This window comes from Chiloscyllium plagiosum, chromosome 29 (assembly GCF_004010195.1).
Source record: "Chiloscyllium plagiosum isolate BGI_BamShark_2017 chromosome 29, ASM401019v2, whole genome shotgun sequence".
NCBI lineage: Eukaryota > Metazoa > Chordata > Chondrichthyes > Orectolobiformes > Hemiscylliidae > Chiloscyllium > Chiloscyllium plagiosum.
In genome coordinates this window covers 28,539,935-28,560,327 of record NC_057738.1, presented here as the reverse complement: position 1 = coordinate 28,560,327, position 20,393 = coordinate 28,539,935, and the positions used below count along the sequence as shown (strand labels likewise).

The window sequence follows — 20,393 nt, the reverse complement described above, 5'->3', positions numbered from 1 at the left end:
TAGTCAACAGCACTTTGAAAATGGATTAGTTTCCACTAAAAGTGATGCCGTTTGGGAACTGAGAGTAGGTTAAAGACTCAGAGGAGAAAATTTTACAGTTAACAAAAGATTACAGACATGAAAATGTTAGAAGCCTGGCCTTTCTTCTTTATAGCTTTTGGCCAGGCTTGTGTTGACTATGTACTTCAATCTCAGTTACTCGTCCCATCAGAAAATAAACGGCAGCAACCGTACAGCAAAATGTCAAAAGCATGCCGACAGCGATTCACCACTGTGGTTGTACAGCTTAACCCAGGAACATTTGCTGTAGAGCGACTGACTGATTACAGGCATGCAACACAGAGCAGCGCCTGAACAAAAGTCTAACGCCTCAGGATCGGGCGTTTATAGGTCTGGGGTGAACAGCCACTAAAGAACGTTTGAAAACATCAGTCTCTCTCAACGTGCTGAGGATATGTAAACAACTTGTGGCGGCACGGTGGCTCAGTGGTTAGCACTGCTGCCTCACAGCACCAGGGACCCGGGTTCAATTCTCGCCTCTGGCAACTGTCTGTGTGGAGTTTGCACATTCTCCGTGTCTGCGTGGGTTTCCTCCGGGTGCTCCGGTTTCCTCCCACAGTCCAAAGATGCGCAGTTAGATGAACTGGCCATGATAAATTGCCCGTAGTGTTAAGATGCATTAATCAGGGGTGAATATAGGGGAGTAGATCTGGGTGATTTGCTCTTCGGAGGGTCGTTGTGGACTTGTTGGGTGGAAGAGCCTGTTTCCACACTGTAGCGAATCTAATACAGGGCTGTTAAACGTCGAAAAGTGTCACAAAAGGGGCTACAGATGGAATCAGATCCTGCTCAACCGAAGGTCACAAAGAACTTGGTTGAAGGGTTGGGTTTTAATCGTGAGCTGGAGGTGAAGAGAGGGGAAAATAAGCGAGGGATTTCGGAAGAAAATTCTAGAATGTGGGGCTCAGGCTGTTGGGAGGTGCAGCCATCAATTGTTGAGGTGGTGAGAGGATCTGTTTGAAAGACAAGTTGTTCCAATAAAATTGCAAAAAAAAAAACAAGGACTTTGACTAGATTATAGTACTGGAGGTGATCGGAAAAAAAATGATTATTGGCTTGGGTAAGAATGTTTTCCCCCCGCTTTGGGGCAAGCACAGAATCAAGCCGGAACAGATGCGGGTCAAGAGAGAGAAGGGAACAGCTGGAGTTGTGAATGAGACCATTGAAATATATGTAGGCCTGTGAATGGGCAGCATCTAGGAAGTGACCATGAACAAAGGTCCAAGAGTTTGTATAGAGTGGGGGGGTGGGGGTGAAGAAGGGGAACAGAGATGGGGGTGGCTGAATTACCAATGGCAAGGAGTTATCCAGGCAGAGACCACGGGAAGAAAGGAAAGATAAATTCAATGTCGGGGGTTGCTGAATGGATCTTAAAGGAGAGGTGAAAAGGGATGGATGTGAGCCAGTTCAAGAATTAGGGAGAAGACATGAGGTAAGGTTTGGTAATAGTGACCAAACCACACCACCAATATGAGCAGTGAGGTGGTGGAAAGTATAGTCAGTCAAGCAAACTAGTAAGGGTAATTACTACCACTGCCCATGAGTTACATTTCATAAAGGTCAGGACATCAATGCAATCGGCCCCAATTCAAAAAAAGATTAGGAGAGTTTTGATCAGTAACATGGGGATGGGTGGCAAGTAATGGCGATTATTGATGGCCTGGCAGAGTCCAAGGGGTAAATGAGACTGACAAAAGGTTATGCACCCAAGAGATCATACATTTAAGAGAGAGAAGCATTTCTTCTCAGGCTGTGAATCAGTGGAATCCATTATCACAAAGAGTCTTAAAGTTTGGTCAGTAAGTACATTTAAGACTGAGATAGACAGACGGTCAAGACCCAAAAGTGAAAAGGAGAACACACGTAGGTGACAGTAAGGGGAGGAAACAGAATGACCAAAAAGCAGGCAAATGGAGAAAAAGGAGAGAGAAGTAATGGGTCCAAACTGTAAGACACAGAAGTGTTTTCTTTTACATCAGCCACACAGAGTACCCCAATGTGAGAAAGTAACCTTTCACTAGTTGAGAGAAAAAAAAAGTGTTTAATACATTCAGATGTACATGTTGAAAATATTATCACTCTAGCTCTGTGTAACTTAGGCAGACTGCAATGAATGCTTCCATACCACATTTGTCAAAACACTAACAGAAAACTCATGGTTTAACTGCAGAGTGAAGTCACTGACCAAGCAATGAGAATGTTAGCTGGAAGTGCAAGACCAACTCAAGAAGGTAGCCTGATAATACTTGGTTTCATTGAGTGGCAACTTCAGAATATTCCCGGGCAGCAACTTCAGACATTCATCTTTAAGTTTCATATTATGCTGCTCATTTTTTGAATGCATTTGAAATGTATATGCCTTTCAAATGGTAGCTAGTGGAGTTGTTGGTAAACATCATTCACCTCCAAGTTATGCAAGTTTACATCCAGGTAAAAGACAGCGAGTTTTGAGAAGATTTGTAGCTCAGGTTGAGGTTCTGGATGTAGGTTTGCTCACTGAGCCGGAAGGTTCGTTTTCAGGCATTTCGCGATCATACGAGGTAACATCGTCGGTGAGCCTCTGATGAAGCACTGGTGCTATCACCCACTTTTCACTTGTGCATTTAGGTTTCCTTGGGTCAGTGATGTCGTTTCTTGTGGTGACATCACCACAGGAAATGGCATCATCACAGGAAACCCAAACACAAGTAAAAAGTGGGCCATACCACCTGTGCTTCACCAGAGGCTCACTGATGATATTACCCAGTATGGTGACAACATGTCTGAAAACGAATCTTCCACCTCAGCAAGAAAACATACATCCAGGTATAAGACACTCTGGGTACTGCAGCCCATATTAAAGGTTGGCAATTACAAAGCATTAAGATTTCACTGAGATGATGGATTTGCAATTGGTTTTCACAATGTACTACAGTCATTAGAAAGTGCAGACATCAATATTTAACCAGTAATTTTTCCCATTCTCCTTGCAAAAAAAACACAATGGTGCTAAAGTGACTATTGCAATGAAAAATAATACATTACCCGTAGCAATGAGAGTTTCAAAAGTAACCTTTTTACTCCCGAGGTCACGAGAGATTACACTTATTTCATGAACAGGAATGTACACCATTGAGTAGAACCCCGAGCTTCCTGCAGACGGTTTAACTGGCAAGTTAATTTGCAAACACAGGAATTTCTTGAGATGCATAGGGAGGTTAAGGATAAGCTGTCATGTCGACAAGCCTAACAAGAGAATGGTGCAAATTATTCAGCAACTTGCAGCAATTCACAATGCTCTGGGCTTCTCTTCACAAGTTATTACCCAATCTACGTTAATAATGACAAGGGACATTAATCTTGCTATTATTTTGTCAGCAAAGTCAGGGCCGTTATTTTTTCTCCTTCACCCAGGCTTGCAGGACTGTATTGATAGGAACTGAAATAGGCTGGCTATATTAATACTGCAGAGGCGGGAAATCTGAAACAAACACAGAATGCTGGAGAACCTCGCTTTCTCTCTCCACATTAGTGAAGAAAGAGACAGCATTAATGGTTTGAGTCTAGTATGACTCTGCATCAGAACTGAAAGGTGTCAAAAAATGTACATTTTGCTACTTTTGAGATGAGGAGGAGCAGCAAGGGGACAGGAGATTCCCAGTGCAGAAGACAAAGGGATTGTCGATAGTGGTAAATGAGAAGAGAGCTGCAAAATGGGTATAAATTAAAGTGCAAAAGGGTGAGAATAGGTAGTCTAAACTATGAGCCAAGTAAATGCGACACAAACAGGACAATGTTGTGGCTGTTGGGGGAGGGAATGGTGGAGAATGTAACAAAAATGAAGAACACAGTGTAGTCAGTTTCTGAAGTTACAGAATTCAACATTGAGACTACGAGACTGTGAAATGCCCAAACAGAAAACAAGATGCTGTTTCTCCAGCTTGCATTGTGTGTCAGTGGAACATTGCAACAAGCCCAGGACAGAAATGTTAACATGACAGCAAGGGGTTTATTGAACTGTGGAGTCAAGGTCATTCCTACGGACAGAGCGAAGGAGCTCCAGCTATGTTAAATTGGTATCCGTAGCATAAATTCCATTAGCTTTGAGTCATAAATTAAGCTGAAGCTTTTATTTCTGAAGTTTTAGCATCAACTATTCACTGTCCTTCATACTAAATAGGGTCAGCTTAGAATTCATAATGTGCATTGTCAGAACAGTAATGAGTCTGATGCACCAAATAGCACTTGTATTTTCAAATTCATGTCACTGGCAGCAGTAGGATGAAAATGCAGTTAAGAATTGAGGGGGACTGAAGTTGTGTTTGTAAGAGAGGCTCCGATTTATGACTTGCCCTTTTATTAGTCTGCGTTTTATTTCAAAACTAGTCAAGACCGTAAGCCTTGAAGGTCCAACATCCCTTTCTGATTACTTGTACAACCAAAACGATTCTGATCGCAACAGAAGACATTCACCTTAGGCACTGTAAGCTCAGTATTTTGTTTCTCTCTACAAATCGGGAAGGATCAGAGAACAGACGGTTTGTTGAAACTGCAGCAGCACAAGCTAATTTTATACATGCAACTTGTCTGTTTCTCTGAACTCTGTGAAATGGAGGCACAAATCTAAATATTCTTCACCCAATTCTTTCCATAATGAGTAAAATTGGCAACTTTGTTAACGTATGAAGATGGACTGACAGACTTATCTCCCAGTCGAGCAGAAGTCCTGCCTTAGGGAGCTGTAGGCCAATTTCATTCGCTCCCTGCCCTGTAGTTACACCAGCAGCCAAGACTGGGATCAGAAGCAGACCTCAGAATCCAGGGAGCTAGAGCTAGAGCTAGAGCTAGGAGTCATATGATGGGGAAGAAAGTTGAGGCCAAGAGGGTTAGTGGGAGATGGGAGAGGTGGAGGGAAAAACGGGCATGTGGAAAAGGAGTACCCACCGTGGAACTAACTTTAGTGAGTATCTCACTGTAGATGGTCTTTTTTTGCGTGTGGTTTTATGCTAACATTGAAAGGTTTGGGTTCATGACAGACTGGTCCAGAACGCAAGGTCAAAAGCCGCCTTCAATCTTGGGCTGTTGATAATATTTTAAGATGTAACATTACAATATACAGTATTCAGAAGTATAGCAGGTTCAACCTTATTGACAGATTATTGAAAGGAAATGGACAATCTGGTGGACTGGGCAGATGAATTTCAATGCAGTGATGGTATCACCAGAGTAAACAGGAGCCCCAGCCTAACCACATGAACACAAACCAACTGTAGCAAGGCTTGCACAATACGATGGGCTACAAAGCAAAGTCGAATAGAATCGCTGACAACAATGCATCTCTCCCTGATGAGCTCGATGCTCATTTTGAACAGGTCAGTGAAATGATGTCACCTGCCCTGACAGCCTTGGGTACACCTCAGTCATCACCACAGACATCAGATCGGTCTTGGAGAGTGAACCCACAGAAAGCGACTGGTTCCGGATGGAGACCCCAGCCGGACACTCAGATCCTGCATGGACCAGCCGGCAGGAGTATTTGCAGATATTTTTAACTACTCCTTATTACAATGTGAGGGTCTCACCTACTTCAAGACAACCACCGTCATCCCAAGAAAAATCAGACAATATACCCCAATAACTTCTGCCCAGTGACTCTGACATTTACCGTTATGAAGTGCTTCAAGAGGTTAGTAATGGCACACATCCACTTCAGCTTCCCAGGTTGCCTCGATACACACAACTTGTCCACCATCATAACAGACACCATCGCCCTGGCCTTACACTCATCCCTGGATAATCTGGATAACAAGGACACCTACGTCAAGCTCCTATTTATTGACTTGAGCTCCACCTTCAACACCATAATTCGAAGAAAATCCATCTCCAAACTCTGAGACCTTGGATTTTGCCGCCCTCTGCAACTGGATCCTTGACTTCCTGATCCACAGACCGCAACCAGTAACGATAGGTGACAACACCTCCTCCACAACAATCCTCAACTCTGGTGCCACACAACGCTGTGTACTCAGCCTTTTACCTACACCTTATACACTTAAATCATGTCACACAAACTTGATTGAGTTTTTTTGAAAACATAACAGAGGATTAATGAGGGCAGAGCGGTAGATGTGATCTGTGTGGACTTCAGTAAGGCATTCGACAAGGTTCCCCATGGGAGACTGGTTAGCAAGGTTAGATCTCATGGAATACAGGCAGAACTAGCTGGATACAGAACTGGCTCAAAGGTAAAAGACAGAGGGGTGGTGGTGGAGGATCGTTTTTCAGACTGGAGGCCTGTGACCTGTGGAGTGCCACAAGGATCGGTGCTTGGTCCTCTACTTTTTGTCATTTCCATAAATAATTTGGATGTGAGCATAAGAGGTATAGTTAGTAAGTTTGCAGATGATGCCAAAATTGGAGGTGTAGGGGACAGCGAAGAGGGTTACCTCAGATTACAACAGGATCTTGATCAGATGGGCCAATGAGCAGGACTTATACACTTAAGGGAATGCTGCTGAACAAAGAGACCTTGGAGTGCAGGTTCATAGCTCCTTGAAAGTGGAGTTGCAGGTAGACAAGATAATGAAGGCAGTGTTTGGTATGCTTTCCTTTATTGAGTACAGGAGTTGGGAGGTCATGTTGCAGCTATACAGGACTTTGGTTAGGCTACTGTTAGAATGTTGCATGCAATTCCTGTCTCCTTTCTATCGGAAAGATGTTGTGAAACTTGAAAGGGTTCAGAAAAGATTTACAAGAATGTTGCCAGGGTTGGAGGATTTGAGCTATTGGGAGAAGTTGAATTGGTCAGGGCTATTTTCCCTGGAGCGTCAGAGGCTGAGAGGTGATCTTGTAGAGTTGTATAAAATCATGAGGGTCATGGATAGAGTAAATAGACAAAGTATTTTCCCTGGGTTGGGAGAGTCCAGAACTAGAGGGCATAAGTTTAGGGTAAGAGGGGAAAGATATAAAAGAGACCTAAGGGGCAACCTTTTCATGCAGAGGATAGTAAGTGTGTGGAATGTGCTGCCAGAGGAAGTGGTGGAGGCTGATACAATTACAACATTTAAAAGGCATCTGGATGGGTATATGAATAGGAAGGGTTTAGAGGGATATGGGCCAAATGCTGGAAAATGGGGCTAGATTACTTTTGGATATCTCAGCATGGACGGGTTGGACCAAAGGGTCTGTTTCCATGCTGTACATCTCTATGACTTATAACTCTGTGGCCAAATTCAGCTAAAACTACATTTATATATTTGCTGATGACACCACTGTAGTGGGTCAGATCTCAGACAATGATGACTCGGTACAGGATAAAGAGGTTGAGACCTTAATGGCACGGTATAAAGGCAGCAATCTCTCTCTCAATAGTCAGCAAAACAAAGGAGCTGGTCATCAACTTCAGGAAGCAGAGTAGAGGACACACCCTGGTCTATATCAATGATACTGAGGCGGAGGTGGGTGAGAGCTTCAAGTTCCTCAGAGTAAATATCACCAACAATCTGGCCTAGTCCATCCACTTCAACACTATGGTCAAGAAAGCATACCAGCGCCTCCATTTCCTCAGAAGGCTAAGGAATTCCGACATATCCACAACGACTCTTACCAATTTTTAAAAACTCACCATAGAAACCATCCCATCTGGATAAATCACAACTGTTGGTGCTGCAACTTCTCTGCCCAACACCGTAAAACATTAGAGCTGTGAATATAGCCCAGTCCATCATGAAAATCAGACTCATCCATTGACTCGATCTACACTTCCTGTTGTCTTTGAAAGGTAGCCAACATAATCAAAGAGTCTTCCCACCCCAGTTATTCACTTTCACTCTCTTCCATTAGGCACAAGATATAAAAATTTGAAAAACACATACCAACAAATTGAGGAATAGCTTCTTCCCTATTGTTAACAGACTTATGAATGGATCCCACATAGAATAGAATTGAACTTTCTGCAACTTCTCTGTAACTGTAATACTATATTCTGCATTCTGTTCTATTATTCTAATATAGTCCTGTACGATTTACCTGGTTAGCATGCAAAACAATACTTTTCACTGTATCTCAGTACATGTGAGAATAAAAAAAAATCAAAATATACATTTTGGCATGAAGAATACTGAAAGATGGTCTAAAAACAAAGGATAGCATTCTGAAGGCTGTATACAAGCAAATAGACCTACATGTATGTGTGCACAAGTAACTAAAAAGGTGTCAGGACAGGTAGAGAGAACGGTTAATAAAGCATACAGTTAATTTGCTCCATTAATAGTAATATAGGTAAAAAAGCAGGGAGTTTATGCTGATCTTTAATAGGACTCTGGCTAGACCTCAGCTGTAACAATATGTGCAGTTCTGGACAACACATTTTAGGAAGAATGAATGCATGTGGAAGAAGTTTAGCAGAATGGTTCCAGGGATGAAAAACTTCAGTTATGGCTCAGATTGAAGAAACAGGGACTGTCTTCCTTGGAGGAAAGGAAAAAGAAACAAAGCATGATTTGATTGATGTTTTTCAAAATCACACTAGATCTGGGCAGAGTAGCAAGGCAGAAACTGTTCCTGCACATAAAAGGGTCAAGAACCAGAGGGCATATTTTAAAACTGTTTTGCAAAGCAGTAAATGCAAGATGAGAGTGAGCATTTTCACAATGAGTGGTTAGGGTCTGGGAATGCACTCACTGGAAGTGTAGTCGAGGTAGGTTCAATTGAGGCATTCAAGAGGGGATTGTTTTGATTTAAATAACCATTCAAATTGCAAGGATATGGAGGAAAGACAGGAAATTTGCAGTAAATCAAAATACTCAGTTGGTGTAGGCACGATGGGTCAAATGGCTTCATTCTGTAATGTAAAAACTATTTGACTCTGTGCAGAACCAATCAATAAACTCTCCCAGCTAATGCTCATCAATAGTTGTGCTGATTAGTAACGCTCATGTGTTTCTGACACGCACACGGTTAAGACTTCAGATGTCCCACCAATTCACCGCACGATTTTCTTTCTCCTCAGCCCACCCATAGTATTTACACCCAGTGAACAGCAGCTTCATGACATCATCATAAGGTTCCTCCAGGGCCCTGAAGTCCTTGCACATTCAAGCATTTTATTCCCTGGTCATTAATCCTGATTTTCATACACTGATCTAGATTACTTATTAAAACAAACATTTACTGCACATTATAGCTCACACTGCCCCCAAGTCTTTCATGTGATTCACCTATATTGACAGGTGAGTAAGGAAAGTCAGTGACAAGGTATGGAAATTGCAGAGGTGAAGTTGCTTTCTTTAAATTGTTTCACAGGATGAGGGCATCACTGGCGAGGCCAGCATTTATTGCCCATCCCTAACGGCCCAGATGCAATTAAGAGTGAACCATTTTGCTGTGGGTCTGGAGTTACATGTAGGCCAGACCAGGTAAGGATGACAGTTTCCTTCCTCAAAAGGACATCAGTGAACCAGATGGGGTTTTTTTTTCAGACAGCCAGCAATAGTTTCATGACCATTTGACTCTTGATTCCAATTTTTTATTGAATTCACATTCCACTATGTGCCACGGCAGGATTCAAACCCAGGTCCCTAGAGTGTTACCCGAGTGATGTGTTAGTCTGCTGGCTTGCATTAGATCAGCAGCGCTTGCTCAAGTGTCTTGCATTGATGCAGAAATGTATGGAAAAATTTGGTTGTTACATTTTTAAAAAAGAAGATATGGGCATCACAGGCTAGGCCAACATTTATTACCCATCCTTAATTGCCTGGAGGGCAGTTAAGTGTCAATCATACTGTTGTGATCTGGAATCACATGCAGGCCAGATGAGGTAAGGATATCAGTGAATCAGATAGCTTTTTCTGACAAAGTGCTTCACTGTCACTTACATCTGGATCACATGATGGTACAATTTCAATGAGAAAAGAGTGATGTTGCTTGTCCACAGGTAACTGTTTCCTGTATAAAAAAAAACTTGCTTTGCTTTAGCACTGGCCTGTCCTTCAAGCTTCTTAAACAAGGCATGAATATACAAGTCAGCTCGGAAATTATTTGGCTTGATGCTGAGTATATTCTTTAAACCTTTGCTTAACCGCTAGATGTGATCTCTTTTGCCACAATGATTACATTTTTGGATTATAGGCGGACAGCTTTGGTTTCACTGAGATGAGGTTTTGAAACCACACCTGTGCTAAGATCGCCTCAGATTCTGTACTGATGGTTTCACACATACAATCATTTTCAGGTGAGAGATTGCTCTTCTTCTGTCAAATGCTCTATTATGCTTTAAATAGTAACCATTCTATAGAATATTTTGCATTTAATAGAACTTTTGCTGAACCATGCTTCTTGAACAATTTTCTGGACTCCCTATTCACTGCTGCTTGGATAGCTCATCCTTGAGCTAGATCCTGTTTTGTCTAATTCATCAGCGGCCGATTTATCCAAACATCAATGACAATTTGGGTTGCAAGACATCTCTGGATATAGGTTTCCAGAGCTTCATGGCTCAGACAGCTTCATTAGTATCTCCAGACTGTTTTGGGAGTTAGCATCTGCTGTTGAAGACTGTCCTTAAACTGTCCAATTTGTTCTCAAAATGAAATACCGATTAAAATCTAGTAGGTGGTTGTCAAACATAACTGGTTTCTCATTGATCTGTTGTCTGTGTAACACATGATCTAATGTTCTTCTGATATACGGGGCCCTGTTGTGGCTCACTCCTAATGCCTCTATCTCTAAACCGGGAGGCCAAGGTTCAGGGCCCACCTGCTCAAGAGGTGTGTAATAACATCTCTGAACAGATCGATTGGAAAACAGGCAGTATATTTTTAAAAAGCAGAAAAGTGTGCTAATCTGTTGTGCACTTGATTTGGTATCCAATCCTGAAGCTACTTGAAATCTTCAGAATTGTGCTTTCCTATTTGCCGATCTATCATACGGTTCTAATAGCTTGAATTTTTCTGGTGGAAAGACAAAACAGGTACACTTTGTTATAATGCCGGATTATTGATATGTACTTGAAGCTAACGATTATTTTTGACCTGTGTGATAAATTGTTACTAATCTGATTACATTGGACTACGCCCATTTGATTTCTTAGTTGATTACAATTGTTGTTAAATCTTTGTTATTCTAAATATTGTTGTAGTAGTGCTAAAAAGTTTCTGCTAGTCTATTTTTGTTCTCAACATAAGGTTGGGCTCCCTTTATCGAATGGTCGGAGAACATCTGAAAGGTTTATGGTAGAAACTCCCAAAATGATGTCAATTAATAAGAATCAATGAATTTTTAATTAGATCAAAGATGGCTGCTTTGACCTCCGAAAATATTGGAGGTATTTTCAAGCCACATTCCAAACTGTGTGATTAGATTCATACTTTCATTCTTTATCTTCAACTTGTTTTTAAAGCAATTAAAATTTGGTGAAAATGCTTAATTGCTGATTAATTTCTCATTCAAACTGTCAAATTAATAAATAAAAGACTGAAATAAAAGGAAGGACTGCTAATGCTGTAAATCAGAAATAAAAACAGAAACACTAAACTACACCATTGGGGCTCCTTAAACTTTGAATTCCAAAAATAAACTTTTAGTCAACAGCAAAATATTGTGATTGCTGGAAATCTGAAATGAAAACAAAATGCTGGAAAAGCCCCTGCAGGTCTGGCAGCATCTGGAGAGAGAAACAAAGATAACATTTCAACTCCAGTATGATTCCCCTTCCAAAGTCTTCAGGTTCCAAACACTGGAGTTGAAATCTTAACATTTGCTGCCAGAAACTGCTGGATTTCTCTAGCATTTTCTGTTCTTAAAACTATTTTTATTCCCCTTTTTTTCTTTGATTTATTTTAAGCCTGTCTGAAGAATGTTTTTTCACTTGCTTGCTTTTAACGGTCACCAAGTAAGTTGTTTAGAAATTGTGAAAGATGGTTAGAACATGGGACAGAAGCAAAAACTTTTTCTTTCCTCTGAGGATCAGATCGGATTTGGGAGTCCGGTCATCGGCCTCTTTTCATGGGTCATCAACCCAGATTTCTCTCCCTGGTTACTAATGCACTTTTAAGTGCTCTCACTGCTTTGCTCATTTCCCCTATCACCAGTTGTAAAAATGCACCATTCTGAAATACAGCGGATTGTCGTAATTTCTCTGCAGAGGTTTCTGTTTAGAAAATGTTTCTCCACAGCAGCTGTGGCTTTTCTGGCTGTTAGTTCTTTTTAAAGCTGTCCCAACAATATTTGGAGGAAAAAACAATGATTTTTTTTTTAGTGCAAATGATTTGAGGCCCGTTTCCTGATCTTCATACCTGCAACAGCTTTCCAGGCAGTGAATCCAGTCTCCATCATTATCTTTGGTTGTGAGATTTGTTGCCCACATCCATGAGCTAGGGCTCAAGATGACTTAGCGATCTTGCTTTTTCAAGAACTGGTTTCAGGTTTGAGCTTCTTTATTATAGTTTGACCCAAATACAACAATACAATGGTATTCAGAGGGATACCAGGCACTAATCTTACTGTTACATTATTGAAAGACCATCCCATAAACTTTACTGCCTATAGTCTACTCCATACGCTTCACTTTTTAGTAATACTAATGTTCACGTGGCTAGGACAAACTTAGCTGTGTTCCTCTCTTTTTCCTCTTAATTCTGCTTACACTGCACGAGTTATGTCCAGTGAGGAGCAGCTCCTTAACATTGCAAGATTGTTTCATTGCCCGAAAGCCCTGGCACCGAGGAGAAACCTTGAGGGAGTCATTCCTCAACCCCTCTCATCCAATGCCTGAGACAGGTGCCCTATAAGGCTTCCCAGAAATCATTGAAACATGGTGGTAGGATAGAAAGAAGCTTCAGATAATAAGCAGTTGGTCGTTAAAGGGTGTCAACTGGGCAGGTATAAAATTACTGATTGGACAAGAGTAGGTGGGAAGGCAATGTGGGAGTTTATGGACAATGGAATTTAAAATGTAGTTTGACTGTGGATTTCAAACTGGTTTTATTCAGTGTAGATGCTGAATGTGCTCATAGACAGCTGGCTTTCCTTTACCACTGACAAGACATGGCCACTTTACAACTCTCCAAGCAGCCACACTGCTACCATCGATCAAAAAAGATACCAACTCTTCAATTAAACTTGATTATAAACTTGTTCTAATCGAATCCAGACTCCGGCATTCATATTGGTGCTCATTGGTGCAGATGCCAGCCCATCAATATTTCTTCTCCTAAAATTAGCCTTCCTGAATCTGATGGCAGACTTGCATTCTTTGTATTTGTTTTTGGGATACGCTGTCAAATAAAAGCAAGCTGGGTTTACCAATGCAAACACAATGAGCCAACTTGCACATTCAAGTCTCCTGGAATCTGATCTAAGTAAACAGGGCAATAATGCAATCACCTCAATTGCAGCAATGAAAGTACTAACTGTTCAATGCTCTGCAAGAGCATTACATCATCCAAGTGCAGAGCAGGTCTATGCAATCTTTCCAGAAACCTATCAACGGATACTAATTAGTGTTTATTTTACACTACAGCCTTAACCCATTGTTAAATCGAAAGTAGGCAACTTCTTTCAGATATACACCAACAACTTCTGCAATTTTCACAGCTGCACGCAACCAAGAAAAATGTTTGCGTTGCTGAAGAGTGGAGATGAAAAGCATCAAACTTGGAGAATTATCAGCTCTGCCTCAGGAGTTTGGTCGTTAAAGAGACAAGTTAATAGGCCAAAATATTTCAAATTGCAGTCGGAGTAGGCTGTGACCCATTCCAAACATAGCCACGATTCTGACAGTTTTCTCTCTGCTGTTTCTGGTTTACCACCCTTAACTGCTGATTCAGAGAGTGGTTTGACCAATTCTGTTTAGTTGACAAACTATATTCACTAAAAAGTCAAAATCTTGTTGGCTCTGAACCCAGTATAACAACTGTTGCTTGTACAATGTTCCATTATATCTGCCTAATGCAGGCAAACTATAATAAATGGAGTTCAGAGGACATTTCCTGTATTTGATTCATCTTTCAAGTACCTTTCTTTCATGTAGGAACAAATTATTGCAGATGCTGCAATCTGTACTGATAACAACCAACGCTGGAATTCACAGCAGGTCAGACAGCACCCACGGAGAAAGACCAAGCTAACAGAGTCTGGATGACTTGAGCTCTGATGAAGCTATCTCAACTAGAGAGGTTAGCTTGCTCTTTCTCAGTGGATGCTGCCTGACCTGCTGTGAATTCCAGCATTGGTTGTTATCAGCACCTTTCTTTCATTATGCTGTATTGAGGGAGAGGGTGAAAATGATCGCTCCATGTTATTGATGCTGTATGTACAGAGGAAGCCTCTTGTTCTTTATCTTCAGTCTTTTCAGTCAGTGGTTCTGCTCAGTGCTATCTTACCACAGGAATTTGCTGAGAGCACTAATACTGGTTTGGAAAATCATTAATACATACAACAATAACTCCAACATTGTGCAAAGCCAACTATACAAGACAAATTGCTGTGGGAGAGCAAATGTTATATAATTCACAAACCTACCCAACTTGCACAATCAAGCCTCCTGGAATCTGATCTAAGTAAACAGGACACATACTGCAATCACCTCGATTGCAGCAATGAAAGTACTAACTGTTCAATACTCTGCTGTGGGTTTTACGGTACTGTTATTGCATCTTACCTTTGACCCTATGAGTGTGTAGAGCCATTGGATAGTTTCACTGTGGTCAATCACCCCATTCATTCCATCCACATACAGCATAATCTGGCCAAGAGCTGCAGAAACAAAAGCAATTGCATTTATTTAAGATTCAGAGCGGGTCATGGTGAAGCATAAACAGCTGGTATCTCAGAAACATAACTGCAACGATTGTCAAATATTGAAGCAACATTATTTAATCTATTCTCGGGTGGTCACAAATTCTGACGTTTATTCAAGTATGTGAATGGTCATCTAATAATAAATCAGATTTTAAGAATATTTAGATTTATGGATCACAACCTTCCATAACAGTTTAGATTACATTACAAAAAGTCATCCATGCTGCACCAATAACTGAGCAGTCAGTCACATGGTTATGCAACAAGTAATGTAGATCCATAAATGGCTGAACTATGGCATGTGACTTTTGGTGAATTTCTTTTGCTTCAAACACAACAGTAATTAACATTTAGTTAGTTTCAGGGCAGTAGCATTAGAGGCATTTAATCTTAAACCTCATGTGAATACCTACACAATGTCAACTGGAGAGAGTATGAACCAAGACCCAACCTTAACTTATATTAGAATAAGCTGACCTACAGAATTATCTTGGGACTTGGGATCCAGATGAAAGGCTCCATTTCATGGCTGAAGTAAATTCTAGAAATTTCTATCCTGTTTCTTCGTAGAAGACAATCACAGGACAGTCTTGACAATCAAGTCAAGTTGCCTTAGTCTCACCATACCATAGGGCTGTACTCTCATTAGAGACACACAATTGGTGGTGATTTAACCAGAAGGTCAAAACACTCAGGCAAGACGAATGAGGTTGAGAAGGAGAGTCCTTCATGGTAACTTCAGCCACTGTGGAGATTGAAACCACACTGTCAGCATCACACTGCTTCGCAAACCAGCCATGCAGCCAACTGAGCTAAACTGACCCCCAGTCTTGAGAATTAGGCACAGACCAGTCATTGGAAAGGTCTTGAGACTGAAGTCTCTCACTGCTTTCCTTTATGAAAGTTGGAGGGCAAGAGTGAAACTTAACCTTCTCCGGTTGAAAGAACTGGAGAAAGATGCCCAATTCCTCAAGGCAATGTGACTGTTCCAAGAGGCTCTTTCAGGGCAGGGATAACGTCCCTACTTCTGAATCAGGATCCCTTGGTTCAAGTCATCCCTGCTCCAGAGGCGTGCAATAACATCTCGGAACAGGTTCATTAGAAAATATCTATGTGGCTGTTCCATCTGGGCAAGCAACTTATGGCTCTAAAGGTAGAGAGAGATGTATGCATCCGGTCAATCATCCTCTAATACACACACATGTTTACACTACAGATAAAGCCACTTTAACTTAGAGAAGTCTTAAATTGAAGGTTCACGGCATATAACAAAGAAACCTTCAGAAGTAAAAGGAATGCAAATTAAGACCAGATCATTTTGTTAAAAAAATAATGTGTTGCTTTCCAAAGTGCGCAAGTTGTGGAAGAGAGACAGTCAGCTAAGGACTTCAGTTTTAAGGGAAGGGATCAAAAGCCCAGAGTACTGTATAGGCAGCGCACTGCATAGAATGGAACATTGGGAATGGAGAGAAAGATTTGAAACAGCAACCATATTATTACAGACTTTTCTCAACCAGCCTGCCCTTACAGAATCCCAAAACAGAACATCTACCAATCAGCATGATTCTATGATTGGACAGGACTACTTGAACAGTGTTCACTATAGAAAATGAAAATGTTGGCAAGGAAGATACAGAGATACTTGCACCTAGACGAGAAGAGATGGAGGTTCACAAGGAAGAGGTATTAGAAATATTGCAGAGTGTGAAAATAGACAAGTCCCCTGGGCCGGATGGGATCTATCCTAGGATCCTCTGGGAAGCAAAGCCTTTGGCATTGATCTTCAAATCATCATTATCTAGAGGAATAGTGCCTGAGGACTGGAGGATAGTAAATGTGGTTCCCTTGTTCAAAAAGGGTAGAAGGGACAACCCTGGTAATTACAGACCAGCAAGTCTCACTTCAGTTGTTAGTAAAGTGTTGGAAAAGGTTACAAGAGATAGGATTTATAACCATCTAGAAAAGAATAATCTGATCAGGGACAGTCAGCACGGTTTTGTGAAGGGTAGGACGTGCCTAACAAATCTTATTGAGTTTTTTGACAAAGTGACCAAACAGGTAGATGAGAGTAAACCAGTTGATGTGGTGTATGTGGATTTCAGCAAGGCGTTCGATACGGTTCCCTACAGTAGGCTATTATAAAAAATGCGGAGGAATGGGATTGTGGGAGACATAGCAGTTTGGATCAGTAATTGGCTTGCTGAAAGAAAACAGAGGATTGTAGTTGCTGGAACATGTTCATCTTGGTATCCAGTTACTAGCGACTTACCGCAAGGGCCGGTATTGGGTCCACTGCTGTTCGTCAATTTTATAAGTGACCTGGATGAGGGCTTAGAAGGGTGGGTTAGTAAATTTGTGGACGACACTAAGGTCGGTGGAGTTGTGGATAGTGACGAAGGATGTAGTAGGTTACAGAGAGACATAGATAGGTTGCAGAGCTGGGCTGAGAGGTGGCAAATGGAGTTTAATGAGGACAAGTGGGAGGTGATACATTTTGGCCGGAGTAATTGGAATGCAAAGTACTGGGCTAATAGTAGGATTCTTGGGAGTGCAGATGAGCAGAGAGATCTCAGTGTCCACGTACACAGATCCCTGAAAGTTGCCACCCAGGTTGACAGGGTTGTTAAGAAGGCATACAGTGTTTTGGCCTTTATTAATAGAGGGATTGAGTTCCGGAACCAGGAGGTTATGCTGCAGCTGTACAAAGCTGTGGTACAGCCGCACTTGGAGTATTGTGTACAGTTCTGGTCACCGCATTATAAGGAGGATGTGGAAGCTTTGGAAAGGGTGCAGAGGAGACTTACTAGGATGCTGCCAGGTATGGAAGGAATGTCTTACGAGGAAAGGCTGAGGGCCTAGAGGCTGTTCTCGTTAGAGAGAAGCAGGTTGAGACATGACTTAGTAGTGACATACAAGATAATCAGAGGGTTAGATAGGGTGGACAGGGAGAGCCTTTTTCCAAGCATGGGGATGGCAAACACGAGGGGACACAACTTTAAAGTGAGGGGAGATAGGTATAAGACAGATGCCAGAGGTAGCTTCTTTACTCAGAGAGTAGTAAGGGTATGGAATGCTTTGCCTGCAACGTTAGTAGATTCGCCAACTTTAAGTGCATTTAAGTCGCCATTGGACAGGCATATGGACATACATGGAATAGTGTAGGTTAGATGGGCTTCAGATTAGTACAACAGGGCGGCGCAACATCGAGGGCCGAAGGGCCTATACTGCGCTGTAATGCTCTATGTTCTATGAACAATCCTGAACAAGATTACAATTAGATTGGTCATCGTCTTGTCTAATAGCAGAGCAGGATTGAGGTAAAGAATGATCTTTTCCTGCTCTAAATTCAGATTTCTGTCTATGTTTGGTGATGGGTGTGCTAACTGCTATATTAACAACCAGTTTAAGAAGTCAAGCTTGTAACATGTCCCAATTTACATATGAGATAAGCAATGTACATACACACATAAAAAGGTATATATTGAAGGCTCACAGCTTTTTTTGTATAGCCAAGAGCTTCAGGAGCCTACAGTTCCCTATTGCTTTAACCAATACCAAGCAATCGATATCTATTTCCTCCTATAGTATAAATTGTGGGTGCCTGTTTATAATTTGACATTCTGGTGTTTGTCCTGCTAACTGCAATTAAAGGAACTTCAGCCAAATGTCTCTCTTTTTAGCAATATTCAATTAAACTAACGACAATAACAAGTTGGAAACATGCTTTCTTCTTGAATCAATGTTTGTCTTTTGAGAAAAAAAGTAAAACATATTTGATATCAGCTGCAGTAGACGATGGGATGTATGTACTTTAGTTCAGGAGTGTGCAGTGATTGCCTCAGCAATCGAACAATTGACTTTGCAGCTGTACACACTGAGCATTCAGAAACAAAGAACTTCAATTTTGACATATGCTGCGTAAAGAAGAAAAATACAGTGTCGAAATCTCAAGTTATAGGAAAAAAATCCACAAGGAATATACATAATCTTAAAAAATACAACAGATATTATGCAGAGGAGTGTTTTAGGCCAAGAGGGAGATGAATATAAATGCACATCTGTTCACCACACCATTTGTAATCATCTATTCATACTGGAACACTTAAAAGGTAATAAAGTTCTCTTGGTTAAACCCAATCTTGACAGGTCAAATAGTTTCTGCCAAAATCATTGATAGCTGATGCCAATCTCTAAATGGTAACATTTTTTAACCTTTTACGTCCAGTGTTAGCTTTGGATAATTAGGGGCATCAAACAGAGATTCCAAAGATTTGTCCAATGGTTCAGATCGTATATTTATTTCATGGTTTCCATTGTTTAGATCAGGAAGAATATTCTGTTTACCTTTAATGTTTTTAGTTGCCAGGAAGAACAATGAAATGTCCTCCATTTGAGACCCTGAACAGACACTAGTAGAGAATGTCCGAGGCTAATATTGACAAACCTTTAGCACTGAATGGTTGACATTACTCTGCAGAAAGAAATCCTGGCTTCTTCTGGTGAGTTGTTGGAAAATAATATTTAAACCGAGAAATCTACAGCAAGGAAGCCTCCCTAAATTACTGCAAGAAGCAAAGATCGAAAACTCGAGGAGTTACAAGGAAGATTTCCCTTCAACCTGCACAGTATCTTTGTTGAGAATCATAACTCATTGAATTGGAGAGAGTAACCTTGTGATAACTGGGTTGGTTCCCTCTAGCAGAGGCAGGAATGCATAGAATCCTGAAGGAGAACACATTTGCCACTTGCTTGCTCATCAGTTCCTTCACTCCTTCCCCCCTCTATCATTTGCTCTCCTTCCCCCTTCATTGTCTCCTCCCCTCTAGGAAATGCATGTGAAACCTTTCACCTACAGTATGCAGGAGCCAGAATATAGGAGTTTTCAATGAGGGTGATGGTGAAAATGAGAGAGAAAAAAGCAAGCAAATCATTCACCCTGTTAACTCTCTTCCACCATTCAACTTGACAATAGCGGTTTCCTGCATTAAATGGCTCGCAACAGTGAAGGGGGGATGAGAGTGGGAGTGGGTCATGATCTAACGAATGATAACACCAGATCACAAACCTATATATACAGATGAGCAACATGCATAGAGTTAAAAACAATGACTGCAGATGCTGGAAACCAGGTTCTGGATTAGTGGTACTGGAAGAGCACAGCAGTTCAGGCAGCATCCAAGGAGCAGCGAAATCAACATTTCTGGCAAAAGCCCTTCATCAGGAATAAAGGCAGAGAGCCTGAAGCTAGAGGAGGGTGGGGGTGGGGAGAAAGTAGCATAGAGTACAATAGGTGAGTGGGGGAGGAGATAAAGGTGACAGGTCAGTGAGGAGAGGGTGGAGTGGATAGGTGGAAAAAGAGTTAGGCAGGTCGGACAAGTCCGGACAGTTCAAGGGGACAGTGCGGGTTGGAAGTTTGAAACTAGGATGAAGTGGGGGAAGGGGAAATGAAGAAGCTGTTGAAGTCCACATTGATTCCCTGGGGTTGAACTGTTCCGAGGCGGAAGAATAGGCGTTCTTCCTCCAGGCGTCTGGTGGTGAGGGAGCGGTGATGAAGG

The 20,393-nt window shown here is 41.5% G+C and overlaps 1 protein-coding gene across 17 annotated transcripts in view; it reads right to left on the bottom strand.

Moving 5' to 3' along the window:
- LOC122564459 (FH1/FH2 domain-containing protein 3-like) overlaps nucleotides 1-20,393 on the bottom strand; it is a 650,002-nt gene that overhangs the window by 231,443 nt on the left and 398,166 nt on the right. For all 17 annotated transcript variants that reach the window (XM_043719360.1, XM_043719363.1, XM_043719365.1 and 14 more), the window contains exon 7: nucleotides 14,699-14,793. In XM_043719360.1, the coding sequence (XP_043575295.1) occupies nucleotides 14,699-14,793 (95 nt within the window). The remainder of the gene's footprint in view (nucleotides 1-14,698; nucleotides 14,794-20,393) is intronic.